Genomic DNA, 16,985 nt, shown 5'->3' on the forward strand with positions numbered 1-16,985 from the left:
AATGAACAATTAAACCCATACCTGTCACTTCAAGGAAGGGCTACTAGGATGAGGGTAGCAGTGTGTTGAAGTTGACATTAGGAGACCAATGCTGGCCAGGAGTACACACAGGCAGGTGGATAAAGAGACTTGAGGATATTTATAAGAGAAAGGAGGGACTGAGAGGAAAGAGCAGAAATCTAGAAGAGAGGAATGGCAGAAATAGTGAGGCCCTTGAGAGACAGAAATCTTGCTTGTGTGATGGGGTTATGTCTCCTTTATTTCTGATTATATTGTCAGAGTCAAGGGTCACATCTGGGACTCAATATCTACTCAGAAAGTAATAGAAATTGGGGGGGGGAGATAATGAAAGCAAAATTTATACATTTAGAGGTTGGAGTTACAGAGACATCAAAGGTTATTTATGCCTAATAGAACTTAAGGTGCAGTATGAAACAAGATCTTAGCTAGTGTAAAAACACAGTAACTAAGCTGTGAGCCTAATGATTTTACTAAAAGTCTGAAATAGTCACTTAGCGAAATGAGAGAGGAAGTTCATCAAGATCAATAAACTATTAACAAGCAACTTTTAGAAACAAACTGAGATCAGAAGTCATATTATAGTGCCTCAAATCCACACAAATAAGAGTAATTATATACAAAACCTAGCATTTGCTCTGGACTTGGAAGAAATGCCCATAGATTTTGGGAGACGATTCTCATATGCTCTTGTGAGCACCAGATGCTGTATAGTAACACAAACAAGATCACTGACTATAGTGATAAACTGTTTATTAGGAAATGATGGTGTCAGAGCAGTTGAATGCACATGGAAAATACAGATGGTCAATGAACTGTTGAATTTCCAAGAACCAAATGAGAGGCAGAGTGAAAGGAGAGCAGGGGAAAGGCTGGAACAGGAATTGTGACACATAGCACAGTATCAGAGCTAGACACGTGGGGATCAAAAGAGTGGGACCAGTCGTGTGTATACAGAATGTGAATCTGAGTGTGGAACTGTGCCAAATGGGGCATCAGAGAACTGTAAGTGGGGCATTAGATGTACTTTCTACGTGAAAGGCTGGACAGCTATAATGTGTGGTGCTTTGGTTGGTTTTTCTAAATACAATTTTAATGGAACATAGCCACAGTCATTCATTTGCCTTTTATATTTACCTGGTATCTATGGATACCTTCCACTATGCGGCTCTATTGAGTGGTGGTAGAGACAGAGTGGCCTAAGATTGAAAATATTTACCACCTTGTCTTTTCAGGACACATTTGTTGATCCGGCTCAGCACAGCTAATACAGCTAATACAGACAATAATTAATACAGCTAATAAAGACAAGAGACAGATTGAAAGAGAAACTAGGACCAGTGTCAAACTCTGGTGAGTAGTGGATGCTGATGAGTGAGACCACAAGGGAGACAGAACATGGCAGAACCGAAGGAGTGAACTTTCCCAAAATAAGTGTGTTTTTGTAAAGATAGCAGAATTGCATGTGCTAAGTGCTAAGGGGTGCTTCTTTGTTTTGGAGGTGTCCTTATGTGCAGTGTTTACAAAAAATATATCCCCTTTCCATTTCCCCTCCCTCCATCATCTCCTTCCTTCATTTGGTTGAATTAAGTCTAGTATGTAGCCACCTATCTAACATTGCATTTCCAGATATGCTATGGGGGTAGAAAGGATGTGTGCAATATTTCCTCACTTCCTTCAGAAGTGTTACCCTGAAAACACCTGCCCTTCCCCTTCCAGCATTCATTCACCCTCTTGAACTGCCTTGCCGTAGAAGAGAATTCTGGCCTGCAGGAGAGCAGAGGAAGAAAATGGAGGGATCTTAGGATTCTGAGCAATTGATAAAAGCAGAAAATCCTACCAAACTTAAACACTGACCCTAGAACTGTTACCTGAGGGTCTGTAAGCTTTTCTCCTCTGAGTTATTTTTACACAGTCTCTCTCTCTTTTTTTTTTTCAGAAAGCTAGACTATCAGGCCCATTTAAAAATTTCACTTAAGATGTAACTCTATGTTTAGAATTTATATTTGCATATTCACTTTATATTCCTTGAACTCTGGAGCCCATGCATGGTCCTGATGCTGAGAACATATGCTATGAAGGATGCAATGGAGCGACAAAGGAAGTAGCCATCCATCCCATGATACATCTGAGAAAGTGTACAGTGAAGACATGCCCTACCCTTTGGCAAGACATTCCATCAGATTATATCCCAGGTTGGTGCTAGGATTAAAAAAAAAGCCACTTTGCTGGTCGTACTTTTGGTCCCATGACACATATATGAGAGACACAGTTGAAAAGGGACTTATTCAGTAACAATTCCAGTGGTTTAAGTACATAGTTTACTCCATTGCTTTAGGACCAAGGCAAGGCAGAGGCATATGGAAGAAAATACGGTGGACAAAAGCTGTTCACCTCGTGTAAGCCAGGAACCAAAGAGGAATAACATAATAAAAAGGAGTAATGAATAAAATACAGCCTTCAAAGGCATATTCCACCAATCTACTTCTTGCAACTAGACCTCACCTTTAACAGTTCCACCATCTCACAATAGTCCACTTAAATTCTGAACCCATCAAAGAAACAAGCCATTGATTAGGTCATAGGCCTCAATATCTATGATCCTGCGAGCTCTGAAAACAAGCAGATACACTCATGTGTGCTTTATTAATTTTCTACACCAACTTAAAAATCAAGATTCACCATATTAGTCACTCAGAAAACACTAAAAAGGAGAAAGGGGGGACACAGAAAAGATAGGAAGAGAAAATAAATGGGTTAAAGAATGAGTCAAAGGGAACTTATATGTAGAGAAAAAGCAGCTCTCAGGGAAAAGCAGGGAAATCCAAAGCCACAGTCAGGACCACAGACAGACAGTGTACAGACTTTCAGAAGATTACAGTGAATACAGATTACAGTGGAAATTGAGTCTCAAGGAAACTAGATGATATGTCAATCTTACCTGCAGTCTAGAAGCGTAAAACACAAATTTCACTAGGTTCTGCTAGAGTGTACATGTTTAATCTCCTGTCCCTTCAACTATGTGTTGTCACTTTAAACATGAGCACCAAAGTATGTATTCATTTACATCCTTTGACCTACTTCTGGATTTATCCTTTCTACTATTTGCTTCTTAAGCTATAGCTAATAATTTCTCATCCAAACCAGGAAGTTCTATGACCTATTCATATATCCCAGCATCCTTTGACTTAGACCTCTTACTTACATGTTCATTATCTCACCAACAAAGTCACTAATTCACAATTTGGTCATTGTAATCATCCTATTACTAGGCAATGATTTAGGCCCCATAGATCATTTCAATGCTGTTTAAATTGTTCTTGAAAAAAGAAGCAATTACTTTTATGGAGCAAATGTAAAATTGCTACTAAATTCTGACAAAGGCTACACAGTCAAAAAACCTAAGAATAGCCTCACTTAGGATTAGTGATGTGATGTGCTCTCCATGAAACATTATCAAACAAAATCCAATTTCATATTCAAGGAACAATTAATTATTACCAGGTGAAGACTGTTTTAGAAATGCAAGAGCAGTTCAAAATGAGGAAATCTATGTATATAATTCACTTCTCAAAAAAATCCAAAGAGAAAAATCCAATTATTAGCTCTATAAATATCAAAAAATTAATTTTAAAAACACTCTTTTTTTCTTGAAAGAAAAAGCAATCAACTTTTCGGTAATATGCTAATTTTTATTCAATTTAACCTAATTATCAAATGAGTATATAGTAAAGGTGACATCTCAAACCAGAGGGAAACCTGTCGCTGTTTAATGACTGGTACAGACATCTGAGTAACTATAGGGATAGCTAACATGTTACTTCACATAGCACATATGGACAAGGTTGTATGTTGTACTATATACCAGAATAAGCTCAATATCTATCAAATATTTAAACTTAAAATATAACCATCATGTATTAAAAGAAAACTTAGGAATCTCTTTATAATCTTAATGTGTACAAAACATTCGCAGCTAAGGCATGGAAAAAGAAGAGAATCCAAATGAAATAATTAATGGCTTTAATTTTATAACTTTAAAATCTTTCTGAAAACCCAGAAACAAAATGAAGAAATAAGGTCTGCAATGGTGATGAAGTTTATCAGTCCAGAACCTGGGAGACAAAGGTCAGCCTAGGCTATATGAGACCCCCACAAAAAACAAACAAACAAAACAAATACAATCAAAGGCAAAATACACAGCGTAATGTAAAATACTTACAATTCATACTATAGACAAAGCAATACTCTACCAAGCATCTGAATATTAATAACATATAAACTGATTAGCAATGGAATGCCAGTCTAGTGGAGTGACAATTATTACAGGACTGTGTAATAATAACAGATAGGGAACAGATATGGGGTGTATAGAAACCTTCACATACTGCTGAGGAGAGTGTAGACTTGTATAAACCACTCAAGTGCAAACTTGTGAAATATTTATCATCTTTATGAACCAGATATTCTTCTCATATTAAGGTACATAAAAATTTCTCCAAAAATACTTCAGGAAATAGGCACAAAGGTGATAATTGTAACATTGTGTCAGGCGGTGGGCAGCAGAAGGCAACCTGGGTGTCAGCCATCTAAGAAGATGGTAAAATGTGGCCAGTATCCACAACGGAGAGTGTTCTACAGCATCTGTAATCCTTTGAACAATGGTACCAGTGTTCTGTATATGCATTGCTAGATATGGTATATGTAGGAACTTATTTGAGAGTTAGCAGATTAAATGTTAAAAATTAAAATTTAGTCACTCTGTTGTGCTACCTATATTTGAAGTTCTCAAGAGGGCCATGCTGTTAGGATTTAACCAAACCTGGATAAGGCACATATGAAACAATAACATTACTTCAGAAGACACTGTTAGACAGAAATGGTCTATAATCACACAACACAGCTGAATCTTAATAAATATAGTGCTGAGGATATTAAAGAAAGGGGAGTGGTCAAGCACACCCACAGTGCAAGAACATATGAGGTAGATGCAGGCGTATAAGAAGTTCAAGACCTAGCACAGAACCTTGATACAGTCAGTGCTTAATCTGGTGACTGATACCAGACACCGTTTATCTGGCTACGTGGTCTATATGTTCATATACCCACCCAGAACTCTATAACCATAAAACCATTCAGGGAGATGAAATGAATATGAGAACTAACGCCAATCTATTGTCAGTGACTTAGGTCTTGGCAAACTGCTCTTCTCTGCTAGCAGATTTAACTCTTCTTATAATCTTGTGATGATAGGTACACTCTCTACAGATGACATACAAATCCTAAACAGACAACAACGCAGGAAGCACCCGTGTGCTATCTATTGGTGAAGCTAGGGAGTCAACCATTTTCAAACCCAAGTATGGGGTGAAGATCTGTGGGTGTGGGTCTAATTCTACCTGCGCATCTTACTAGCTCTGTGATGTCAGGGAATTTTGCTTCTTTCCATTTCACCTTCCTTTTGCAAGAAGTGTATAATAGTAAAAACACCCTAACAAAGTGATATAAACTTTAATTTTTTATTATATAATAAATTATATTATATATAAATATGAGATAGTAAGTGGAAGATGAGAGAAATGCACAGACAGAGAGTTGTGACCTTAGTCACTGAGAAGGAACACCTGGATGGACCTGTGTGTCTGTGTCTCACTATAGCATTGATGGTGTTGCTCACCCACCCTCGGTCACTGCTGGAGAATTAGCTGTGGGATAGTTGTTACCCCAACTCTATTGATTGTGTGCACTCTCTGCTCCTGAAGCCAACGCTTCATTTACATCAGACACATAAGAAATACTGTATGTTTTCCAAAGCCAAGCAAATATGTTTTGACATTAAGATTATTATACTAAATGTGTATTTAATTAAAGGAATAAAAAGTAAAATTTAAAAAAAAGAAAAAGAAATTCAAGACCATTCCAAGCTACATGGGCCTCATTCTATGAATAAATAAATAAACAAATAAAACTGCATAGGACAGTTATGGAACAGCTAAGTGGCTTGGCAGGGAGAAGGACTTGCAAACAGGCCTGAGGAGCTTGGTCCCACAGGGTGGTGGGAAAGAAATGATTCCCATAAGCTGTTCCATGACCCCCCACAAGTATGATACTGCATGAAGCACCTGAGCTTCTGTACACAGGTGTGCACGCACACACATAGACTAGATATTTTTATGGGGAAGAGTGATTAAGAATTATGAACCAAAATGAAGTGAAATGAGTGCCCAGAGAAGTTAATAAACCCCTGGAAGGAGAGTTGCTTTACATAAACTTAAGATAAAACTAAGCTATAAGTTGGAGAATATTGTTAACATAAACCTATGCACTGAGATCATATAATAAACACAAATAATCAAAAAAAGGAAATACACAAAACCTTGTATGCAGCCTTCAGCCAGAACCACTTTCTTGACAAAACAAAGACATTTTGTTGGTGTTCTTGTTGTTTGAGACAGGGTTTCTCTGTGTAACAGTGCTAGCTGTCCTGGAACTAGCTCTTGTACACCAGGCTGCCCTGGAACTCATGGAAATTCTCCTGCCTCTGCCTCCCAAATGCTGGGATTAAAGGTGTGCACCACCATTGCCCAGCTGAAGAGACTTTTTTAAAAGGAGATGCTCAATATATGTTCACTAAACTTTCAAACAAATATGTCATATTCCTTTGGCCACTTTTGTACAAATCTACACGAAGGATGCTGTTGGCAGACATCAAGGGAATGGGTACTGTAAAAAAAATTCTTTGACAAAACTGGGAGGCAATAGTATTTCCTGAATCACTGTTAACCCTGTTGTCTGTTGTAAGTACACAGGATCAGGGCAAAAATCCTGCCAGGATAATAAATGTGTGTGTCAAACATATCAACACCTCTAGGAGTCAAGATAACTTCCTGAACATGCAAAGAAAAATTATGAGACAAAGAAAGACACTGAAGACAAATACACCCAGATTCAACTGAAGAGCCAATTTGTTCCTCCCAGAGTCTGGGGGTAAGGAAGTAACAATGGGAAGAAGAAAGGCTGAGGTATTTTGTAAGCTAATCAAATTATTCTATATAATCCCTTAACCGTGGATATATCACCACAGAAGAGAAAAACAAGAGGCATTTACATTTGCGTCTATCAAGACATGTAACTTTAGAGTGCAAAGAGCCAACTTGAATACTAGAAAAGTAAAATAAATCATTTAGGAGGTTTGAGGACCCTAAGATAGGGTGAGGAATGTAGCAAAGATACTAGCTCTAACAAAGATAGATACATGGACAATCTCACTGAAGGCAGTGAAGGGTAAGTGCTGACCAAGCAAATTTGGAAATAGTAGTGTTTAAGACTAAAGCAAAAGGAACCATGCCCCAAACTGTGCTCCAGCTGCTGAAGTCGTTTCCCTTAAGGGTATAGATAGGCAAGTTCTGGTAACCTCTATAAGCTTCACACTGGAATGAAAATTTTAAATAACTAGATGGCAGATGATCAGAACCAAGTTTCTCATTGTTGAAGTGAGATTATCAGGAGGGGAAGTGTATAATGATTTGTGAGGCCATTATTAATATAGAGAGTGGAATGGAGTTAGAGTTATCAGCATCAACTGATGCTTAATTTAATATACCTACATATGCAGAAACACTATGAATACATGTGTGTATGAGTCAGCATACACGTTTTGTTCCTTTTTGTTCTAGCAGTTGACAGAGTAGGAACAATGATACCTGTGTAAGGCCCGGGCCTTCCCCTGCCTCTCGAGGTGCAAATCAAGGACTGTTTTGGCAACCAGCTAAAGCTTCCTGCTAAGTTCCGTGCTTGCTCTGCTCTAGCCTGGTATAATAGCCTAGGGCTCTATATCACTTTAAAATGGTAATTTCTCAACCTGCCTGGAAGAGCCCAGGCACCAAGGTACCTCTCACCTGTCTGACACTGCCTTACACCCCTCGCCCACCTGCCTGAGGAGAAGCTCACTTGGCGCCAGCTTCCCCATCCCCCTCTGGCTGGGAGGGGTTTCCATTACTGGGGCCAAAGGGTATTTTAACCCCAGATTAAGTTGAATAAACGGGCATTCTCCTCTTGGGAATGACTCTAACTCTCGGTATGTGTTGTGTACGTCTTGTGTTCAACCCCTAGGACCTTACCTAGCTCGTGGAAAGTATGGAGTCGTGATCCATACTTGGTGGGTGGTGATGCAGACTTGGGTGTGGAATGTTTGCAACACCTGTGCAGTGCATAAAATAATTCCTGGTGCCTAGATCCTGGTTTCTAATACCATTTTCCAACAAAGAATCAGGGCTCTTTAGAAACAGAACTATTTCAGGTAGGGGTGTGGGATATGCTAAATAAATAAACCTAGAAGAACTTATATAGGCTAAAAGCAAGAAAGTCTTCAAAACAAAGCTCCACACTAACAGGAGTAAGTGAGATACACAGAAGCCTACTGAAAGAGTTCCCTTTTAGGCAAAGCTAGAACAAGCAATTGAAACAATAAAATCAATACAATAGTATTGAATTAAAACCCTAAGTATAAAATAAATATTTATGAGTGCATTTGTTATGAATGAATAATTGAATAAATAAACAGAAAAATACAATTTTCTTATATAGAATGATTCTAAATAATTTATAATAATTATATACTAAGCCTTTACAACAAGTGGACCGTAGGTAGCACAGTGTGGTCTGTGAGCAATGTATTCTGATGGAGTAGAGTGTTTGGAAGAAAAGTGAACCTCTGCAGAGGAGATCTCACAGCACAATCTCACTAGGTCATCAAGATCAATAGTACCTGTGAGCAGTCAAGTTGATATTGTATGATAGAAATGACAAGATAGACCTTCATCCTCAAATCCCATATTTCTTCTAATTACTGGGGCAAGACCAGACCAATACCAATGGGAGAACATTATTCTACAAATATCTGAACAATATTCTTCAAACTGTCAAGGTCATTAAGAACAAATCTGAGAATCCACCATTGGTAAGAGAAGTCTGAGGAAACAGGACAACTAAATGCAATGTAGTGCTGTAGATGAGATCCTGAAAGGAAAAAGCTGGTTCTTCAACCATATTAATGTAAAGGTTAATAGGAAGAGGGAGTGTGTTTCATACATGTAAAATTGTTCTAAACAATGAAGGATGGTTTTCAAAACTAAACAACAACAAACAAAACCCCAAATTAAGTCCTGCCATCATCTTCAAACTCCCCATTTTCCTTCCCCTTCTCATTAAGATCTTTCATATTAGAGGAGACTTCATTCTTTCTTTGTTTTTTTTTTTCTGTGTGTGTGTGTGTGTCTTTTATTTGCATAAATATTTGGCCACATCTTTACCTGTTCTTACACAGAATGACTAGATCATATCATACTAGGTGGCGGTATCGCCATATTTACTTCCAGTTTTTGTCTAATGGTATGTTCAGATTTTTCTGTTACCAGCAGCATTGTTGGAAGTATTCCTATGTATGCACGGAAGACTTTCTGTGCTGTGTGCTACATAGAAGACGTGAAATGGCTTGGTCTTTAGGTGGGTACATTTTCAACCCTGCTTTTATAAGAGTTACAGTATTAGTTTACATTTCTATCTGTAATAATTTAATTTTTTCTGAATTTTGTTTCTTGAAAAGAATCCTCACGAATGTCCAAGCAGATATTTTTATTTTCTTATAAAGGTTTTAAGGTTTATCATATTTGTAATAAAAGTAATATGGTGATAGATGTCATTGTAACACATTAGAAACTGTCATAGGCAAACTTGTCCTGGGTGATTAATTTGATTAAAATAGAGCTTCTCTACAGTCTGTGAGCATCTATCCAGACATGGTATAAAAGTGCAGAAATTAAAATTTGACATGTCTTCACTGAAATTTCTGTCCGCATAAACTGGCATTTCTCTGAGAAACTCCTAGCCATTTAAGTTCAATTATATTTAAAGCTAGGAGAGGGGGAATAAAAGAAAAAAGCCACAGAGGAGGAAGCAAGGGAGGGAATGTGTGCGTGTACACATACATATGTATGTGTATGACTTTGCTCTATAAAACAAGATCTCAATCTTCCCTCCAAAGAGGAATAAAAAAATTAAGCTGGTATTTATTTTTCTTTCATGAGCGCCAATGTCTTGAATTTAAGCTGTATCAGCACATCTTGAAGAACACTTGAAGCATCGTATAATTCATCATTCCTGCATTCAAACCCCCTTTGATGTAAAAATCTACATTTCTGTGGAGAAACAGTAAATAATAACCCTCTCAATACTATAAATTAGCACGTTCTGCAAGTGTGTGTTGTTTAAGTGCTGAAAATTCCAGCTTCAGATTGCCATCATTCATGCCACCGTGTCTCAGATGAGGTCGCCACTCTGTAAATTTGTTCATTGTTGACCTAAAGTTCACTGTACAGAAGAGCGAGAGAAATACGGGAAATATGTTTTAAAGCTCCGCTTTCCATGGAAGATGGAGAGATCTGGGAAAAGAAGTCGGGGACACTGAAGTATTTCAATCACTTCCCACCAATCCAAAGCCCATGTATAAGGAGAAAATGCTGTCCAATGTTGTATATGAAGCTAGTTGCTCACTATGGAATAGCTCACTGGACTCTGACAGTGGATTCTAAGCACAAGACCATATAACAAAGATCAGAAGCTTCCTACTGGAGCCACACACACAGAGTTTCTGCATGGCCTCAAGGTCCCCCCACCATCATATTCTTAATTTGTATTTCCAGGGGGGCACTTCTCAGAGTATTAGACATATTATCATCATCCTCACCCAGCAGGTTCCTCATGCCCTGGATGCCATAAAATACCTCCGAGTAGTAAAGGAAAGGGTTGTAAATAAGGATTGACAAATCCTTCATAGGTAAATGAAACTTTTTGGGTGCTTTCTTGATGGAGTTCGCCTTCAGCATTAAGGCTTGTGTAAGGATCCACCGAATGGATAAAGCTGTGAGAAAGACGTTTACACACAAACGGTTTCTCTGTATAAAGCAGGTGAGTGTGTTTTCTCTATCCTGTTCATTGCCAGAAATCCTTTATCTAACTGTGTAAAAGGATAGATTTTTGAAAAAAAAATTAAAGCATACAGCAGAAGGCATAGATAAAAGCCTAAATGTCATATTACCTGTCCTAAGTTTAAGTGACAGATCAATCCATTACTAACAATGGGGCTCCGAGCAATCTCTTATCTCCAATGATATTCACTCTTCTCTATTGTTGGAAAGGTTGGCAAGTCAGAGGCTAACACCAGACCTGCCTTCCTAGCCGTTTCTTTTAACCAGCACATTGGACTGCTCCAGACACTTTTGACAGCATCTTGTATGTGGGGCCTTACTACACCTCTACAGGCTAACTGATTTATCCTGAGGTATGCTTTCTTCTGTTAAATCCATAGCAGCTAATGCAAACCACCAAAGCATAAGAACTAGCTGTATCCCTAAGGTCTGTACATGCAAAGGCTCAAGAGTTGGGTTTGGAGAAGAGGAACATCCTCTTCCGATGCCCTTGGGAGTGATAAATACATCTATTCACGGCACAGCAAAGCTGGACCCTCCCTCCTCACATTAGCTCCATCCCAAGATCAAATGTGCTCCCAAAGCAGGAATATCTTCTGTTATGAAAGATGAGACAAGAATTTTTTAGTTGAGATATTAATTTAGTAAACCTTTGAATTCTCCCAAGAGGATAATATGGCTTATATGCCCAAATATTTTTAGTTAGAAATTACAGTTGTTTTGCAATACTTTAGAAACCCTTCACAACATACCCGAAAGCAGAGGTGTAGATTATCTGGCTTGGAGTTGCCTGACAAGTACCATAGAGAAGACAATCATTCACAATAAAATTCATATTTGCAGGAAAGCAGGCAAGCTAGAGATGACAGGACCTGAATTTAAATATTCCAATCCAAAGCTTTGGATAGCTAAAGTAGATACAAGTTAAAGTGCTATCTTACCCTTGTACCGTAGTCTGCAACTCCCACCTCAAAGAACAGGAGACAAGGATTCCTTCTACCCTAACACAAGAGATGATTTTACAAATAAAATGGACAGGCTGATAACTGAGATAGTCTCTGGAGCCACACATCACTGCTTGCTGTGTCAAGATAGCCCTCCCTGCCTGACCTATGAAAAGCCATGCCCTACTCTCCAGAACCACATGCATTTCCCACCATTCCTATATCGAGGCTCCACTCTAGTCAAGTCAATCTCCATTCATAGCCAGGCCATTCCTATATCCATGTATTCATAGTCACCATTAACATCTTAACCTTTCCACATGAACTTTCAGTTATCCTAGACAAAGTCAAGTCAAATATACCTTTTATTCCATTCATACACACACACACACACACACACACACACACACACACACACACACACTTCCAATCTTCGCAAAGAGATACGTAAGTAAGTGTTCCAGCTTCAGTGGTCTGTGGAGGTGCTAGGGACGGCTTCACAGAAAGGTAACATGAGTGTGATGTTTATATGACTGGATAGCTGTAGGCAGGGGACAAAGAGCCATCCAGGAAGGAGGCATGCACAAAATCTTAAAAGAATCATGAAACCTGTAGCTGATTTGAAAGAATAAGGGGCCTGAAAAGCTGGCAGCAAGATCACTTTTGGAAGATCCTTTGGATCTTGGAAATGTGGAATGAGAAAAGTCTGACTTGATCCTCAGGGTGGTGGGGGGGTAGCTAACATTTGTTTTTTGTTATTTATTCTCATTTTTTTTTCATGAGTGACAGGACCTGATTTTGACCAAGGTGTGGCTAAATCTGTCCTCCTCAGAGCCTGCTCATCTCACAGACAAATCTCAGCAATCCTATATTTTCAACATCCAAGCACACAAGCATCTGTGTTCCTGTTGACTAGAGAGCATCTGGGCTAGGCATGTTTTAGTCAGCTTCTGGGTCCTTATAGTAGCAAAGAGAGCCAAGAAGTAGGAACTTCATGAATTCCCAGAACTACTGGCTGGTGGAGGTTGCTTCCTGAGATGCGGGAGAAGAGACCTACCACAGATTATTATGCCCCTCACTGTGCGTCTTCAGTTGTGGCACTCGGGACCACAAAGCATAGCATAAGAACATGTATGTGTCCTTCAGTCTGTCCTCCATGAATTCGAACTCCTCTCATTCTTCTCTCTTAGATGTTGCTCCTTTGGGAATCCCAGGTCAAAAGGGGCAGGCACCAGCAAATCACTGGCTCTGAGCCCATTTGAGTGACCGAGAGGTTGGAGAACAATCCTGCACTTTCTGGTTCTGAAGTGAAAGTGTCTGTGCCTTAGTGCAGTAGGTTACCATAGCAACCCCAACAGGGTGCTGCAGTGGGCAGCGAATACAAAGGCGCAGAAAGCCCATTCTTGAACATCTGAGTTTTGGACATCTGACTCATATAGGAATATCACAGTACACAGCCCCGGGTTTGGGATTTTTCAAAAAGAGAAGTGGAGTTCTGAGCACCTCCTAGCCCAGCCACCCCTTTTCATCCACATATGTCCAACTTTATGCACAGTAAATACTGCACACAGAACCCCAAACAACCCCTTTAGAAACACATAATTCTCCACATTCACTTTTACAAAGCATCACGAACAGATTGTATTTGCACATCAGCATGACTTCAACACGAACTTTGCATCCACTAAACTCAACAAATTGAATGCCGTAACAAGTAGCATATTCACGCTGCTTCTGTTTCTAGCCAGCCCCCAGTCTTTATTATGTTATTGGTATTTTTCCTGCAAAAAAATAAAATAAAATAACCCATTCAAGTGTGTAGGCTGGCTTCAATGGGATTAACTGAGCTGCACTCCAGGAACTGTAAATGAACTTTTCATAGGACCAGGCAATTTTGTCAATTACTTTTCCATTGGAGTTGAGGAACCAGGGTTTCCTCACCTACTCCCTAAATGCTCTGGGTATAAAGATGAATCTTTGTGAAAGAAGGGTAGGGAGAGAGCTTATAATTTCACCAATGGCTTCAACCTACACATGGCCAGTGGGGAACCATATTCACACAAAGTGAACTTGAGTTTGCAGAATGTTAAGTAAATGTAATAGCATCCTGAACATTCTCTCTCTCTCTCTCTCTCTCTCTCTCTCTCCCTCTCTCTCTCTCTCTCTCTCTCTCTCTCTCTCCCTCTCACCTGCCCCCCACATCTAGAGACTGAATTATGGTTATCCTTATCTCCCTTCCTGAACAAAGTTATAATACATGAAGCATATTGTAAGACTACATACATTGTATTTTGGAGCAATGGACTGCACAGTTGGGTGGGGTAGCATGGAGAGACATGGAGTTTCAGATGGAGCAGGGAAGTGTTGCCTAAGTCACATGAGCCTATGATGCTTTGCAAGAGTCTGGTAATGAAAACAAAAAGGGTAGAGTCAAAGCAGCATATGATTCAGTCAGCATCTGAAGGGATCTGGTGACTGTTAGAAAATTATGAGAAAGGGATCAGAGAGTGGCAAACAAAGGCAAGAAAAGCCTCTTGCCCAGGGAAGCTGCTCTGTGTGCAAGGATATCTACCCCTAAGAAGTTTCAAGAACAGAGGAGAGCAATAGCAATAGTTGAGCCACACAGTTGGGCCATTTCCTTAAACAAGAGACTTTAAAGCATCATGGAGATGTGGAGGCGCCTGAAATAGGAGGTTGTTAAGACTTAGGCGTGAAAGTACAACTTCCCAAGATGAACTCCAGCCACATTAGAAACTTGTTTGGAAGGAAGGCTATCAAAGCCCTGGTGACAAAAGCTTTTGGATGAAGGATGATCAGCCCTTGCAGTGAGGCACCCACGTGCTGGCAAGGTGACCACAGAATTCCTATTCCTAAGGCCTGGAGATAGTGGTGGGTGACTATAGGTGCCCAAACGTGTGAAGCCAAGAGCTAAGCATGTGGCATGTAAGCAGGGAGAGAGGCCTATGAGAGTTGGACTGGAAACTGACGCTGTACTGATGTGTTCCTGAATGAAAACTCCCAGCTCAAGGCTGAGGAAGGTTTCAGAGACACTCCAGCAACCTGTTCCTTTGGGGCAAGGCCGCTGAGAAGGGGGGTCGGGTCTCGGGATCGATCGGATTTGGGGAGACATCAGGTGCACTAAAGCCAAAGTGCCGGCCTGCAAGTGGGTGTGGAGAGAGGTCCAACAGTGGGGCGGATCCAGGGAGGTAGTGTGGGGGAGGGGAGGCGGCGGCAGCAAGTGGATGTGTGGAGTGGGCCGAGTGGGGGGTGGGGGCGCCGGTCCAGCGCCTCCTCCGGCCTCTTCGACCTCTCCAGGGACTCACCCAGCACGAAGTAGGGTAGCTCCGTGTTCTCTAGGTCGTCCACTACGACCATTTCTCCCGGGAAGTCATTGCGCACAGAGAAGAGGAGCTTGGGTTCGGAGGCCGAGGGACTGTGCATGATGCTCAGGTCGTTCTCGCGCAGGAAGGGCAGCGCCGACACAGTGATGCTCTTGAGCTTGCACTCCAGCTCCTTGGATGGATCCGCGTCGCCGGCAGCTGTGGCCAGCACCACAGCCGGCCCCCAGCAGCAGGCGAACAGGGCGCAGAGCCTGGCTAAAGCCATCTTGAGCCCTGGCCGCCTTCCTCCCTGCGCTGCTATGATGGGGGAGGCAGCGAGCAGGGAGGGAGCAGCGAGCAAGCAAGGGAGGCGGGGGAGGTTGGGGAGGGGACACAGAGCTCGAGAGCCCTGGTCCCCGAAATGAGATGCTTCTCCGAGAGCCCTAGGTTCCAACGCTGAGGTCTGGAGAGCCCAGTTCTTTGTTTCCCGGAGCTGCTTATCTGGGGACGGGAAAGGGGGGGTGGGGGGCAAGAAAAGGGAAGGAAGGATGTTGGGAGGAAAGAGGAAGAGGACTGGGTATTCTAGGGAATCAGGTCATCCCCCCCCCCAAGCTGGCTGATGATGCTCCTGCCTTTTCCATCCCCCAGGCTCTTAACTACCTGCTCTGCATTTTTAGAACTGTGTCTTTGTAATGCAAAAATATCTCCTGTGGCAGCAGCACCCAAATGGCTTGGGAAAAGACACACTCTGGCACACACCTTAAAGGGCTCTTCTTCAAAGCAGGTGGAGGGGGGCGAGGGGTGTTCTTCTAGATAAAAATGATACAGTCTTTGGGGTTTTGTGAGTGTGGCTTCTCTTCTTCTTCTTCTTCTTCTTCTTCTTCTTCTTCTTCTTCTTCTTCTTCTTCTTCTTCTTCTTCTCCTTCTCTTTCTCCTTCTCCTTCTCCTTCTTCTTCTTCTTCTTCTTCGAAAAAAAAAACTTCTTAGTTGGATTTGTCTGTTGTATTAAGAGGTGTTGAGACAAATGCACACGTATACATTTTGACCCAATATGAGCCCTGAAGAATATTTAAAGATAGCATTCGCAATATTGATATAGAAAGAGCAATCGAAAAAAAAGATGAACAGAGAAGGAAGTCAATCTAACTCATACTGTTAAGCAAAATAGAACTTTCACTTGCAACTCATGCATTTCGTTTCTGTCACAAACATTATGTAAAACAAGCAATAAAAAATGATGGTGATCCTGTGATTGATAGGGAGAGCAGACTTAGCTCAAAGAAACATTAAGCATTTAATTTAAAAACCAGTAAATAGAATAGAGCAGAGAGGATATGTGAGATTAAAGTTTCTCAGCAGTACTAATCAGTGGGAAAGTAATAAAAGAATATCGCAGGTTGTGATGGAGATCAATCCAAGCTCTGTCAAAAAAAAAAAAGAATAATAAGAAGAAGAACAGGGTAGATGTTTAAACCCCCCCCAACACACACACACAGTATTCTTACAAACAACAGCACCACCACCCAGACAGAGTTCATGTAAGTTCTGCTTCCACTAAAGCAGGCAGGTGTCATCAAATGCTGTATAGCACACACTGTATAAGATAAGCAACCATTTGGGAAATGCTGGCATCTGATATTTGCCTGAATTTCCACATGATAAGCAATGACTTACTTCAAAAGTATGCCCTTCCAACATCACCTATTCAGTGTGGATTC

General features: G+C 40.7%; 1 protein-coding gene across 2 annotated transcripts in view; it reads right to left on the minus strand.

Moving 5' to 3' along the window:
* Astn1 (astrotactin 1) overlaps positions 1 to 15,796 on the minus strand; it is a 321,086-nt gene extending 305,290 nt beyond the window's left edge. The window contains exon 1 of one of the 2 annotated variants that reach the window (XM_087906372.1): positions 15,271 to 15,796. In XM_087906372.1, the coding sequence (XP_087762498.1) occupies positions 15,271 to 15,553 (283 nt within the window). In that variant the 5' untranslated portion in view covers positions 15,554 to 15,796. The remainder of the gene's footprint in view (positions 1 to 15,270) is intronic. The other variant, XM_087906373.1, reaches the window with a different exon arrangement.
* Positions 15,797 to 16,985: the final 1,189 nt, after the last annotated feature.

The sequence above is a fragment of the Myodes glareolus genome, chromosome 5, assembly GCF_982192425.1.
Source record: "Myodes glareolus chromosome 5, mMyoGla1.1, whole genome shotgun sequence".
Classification (NCBI taxonomy): Eukaryota; Metazoa; Chordata; class Mammalia; order Rodentia; family Cricetidae; genus Myodes; species Myodes glareolus.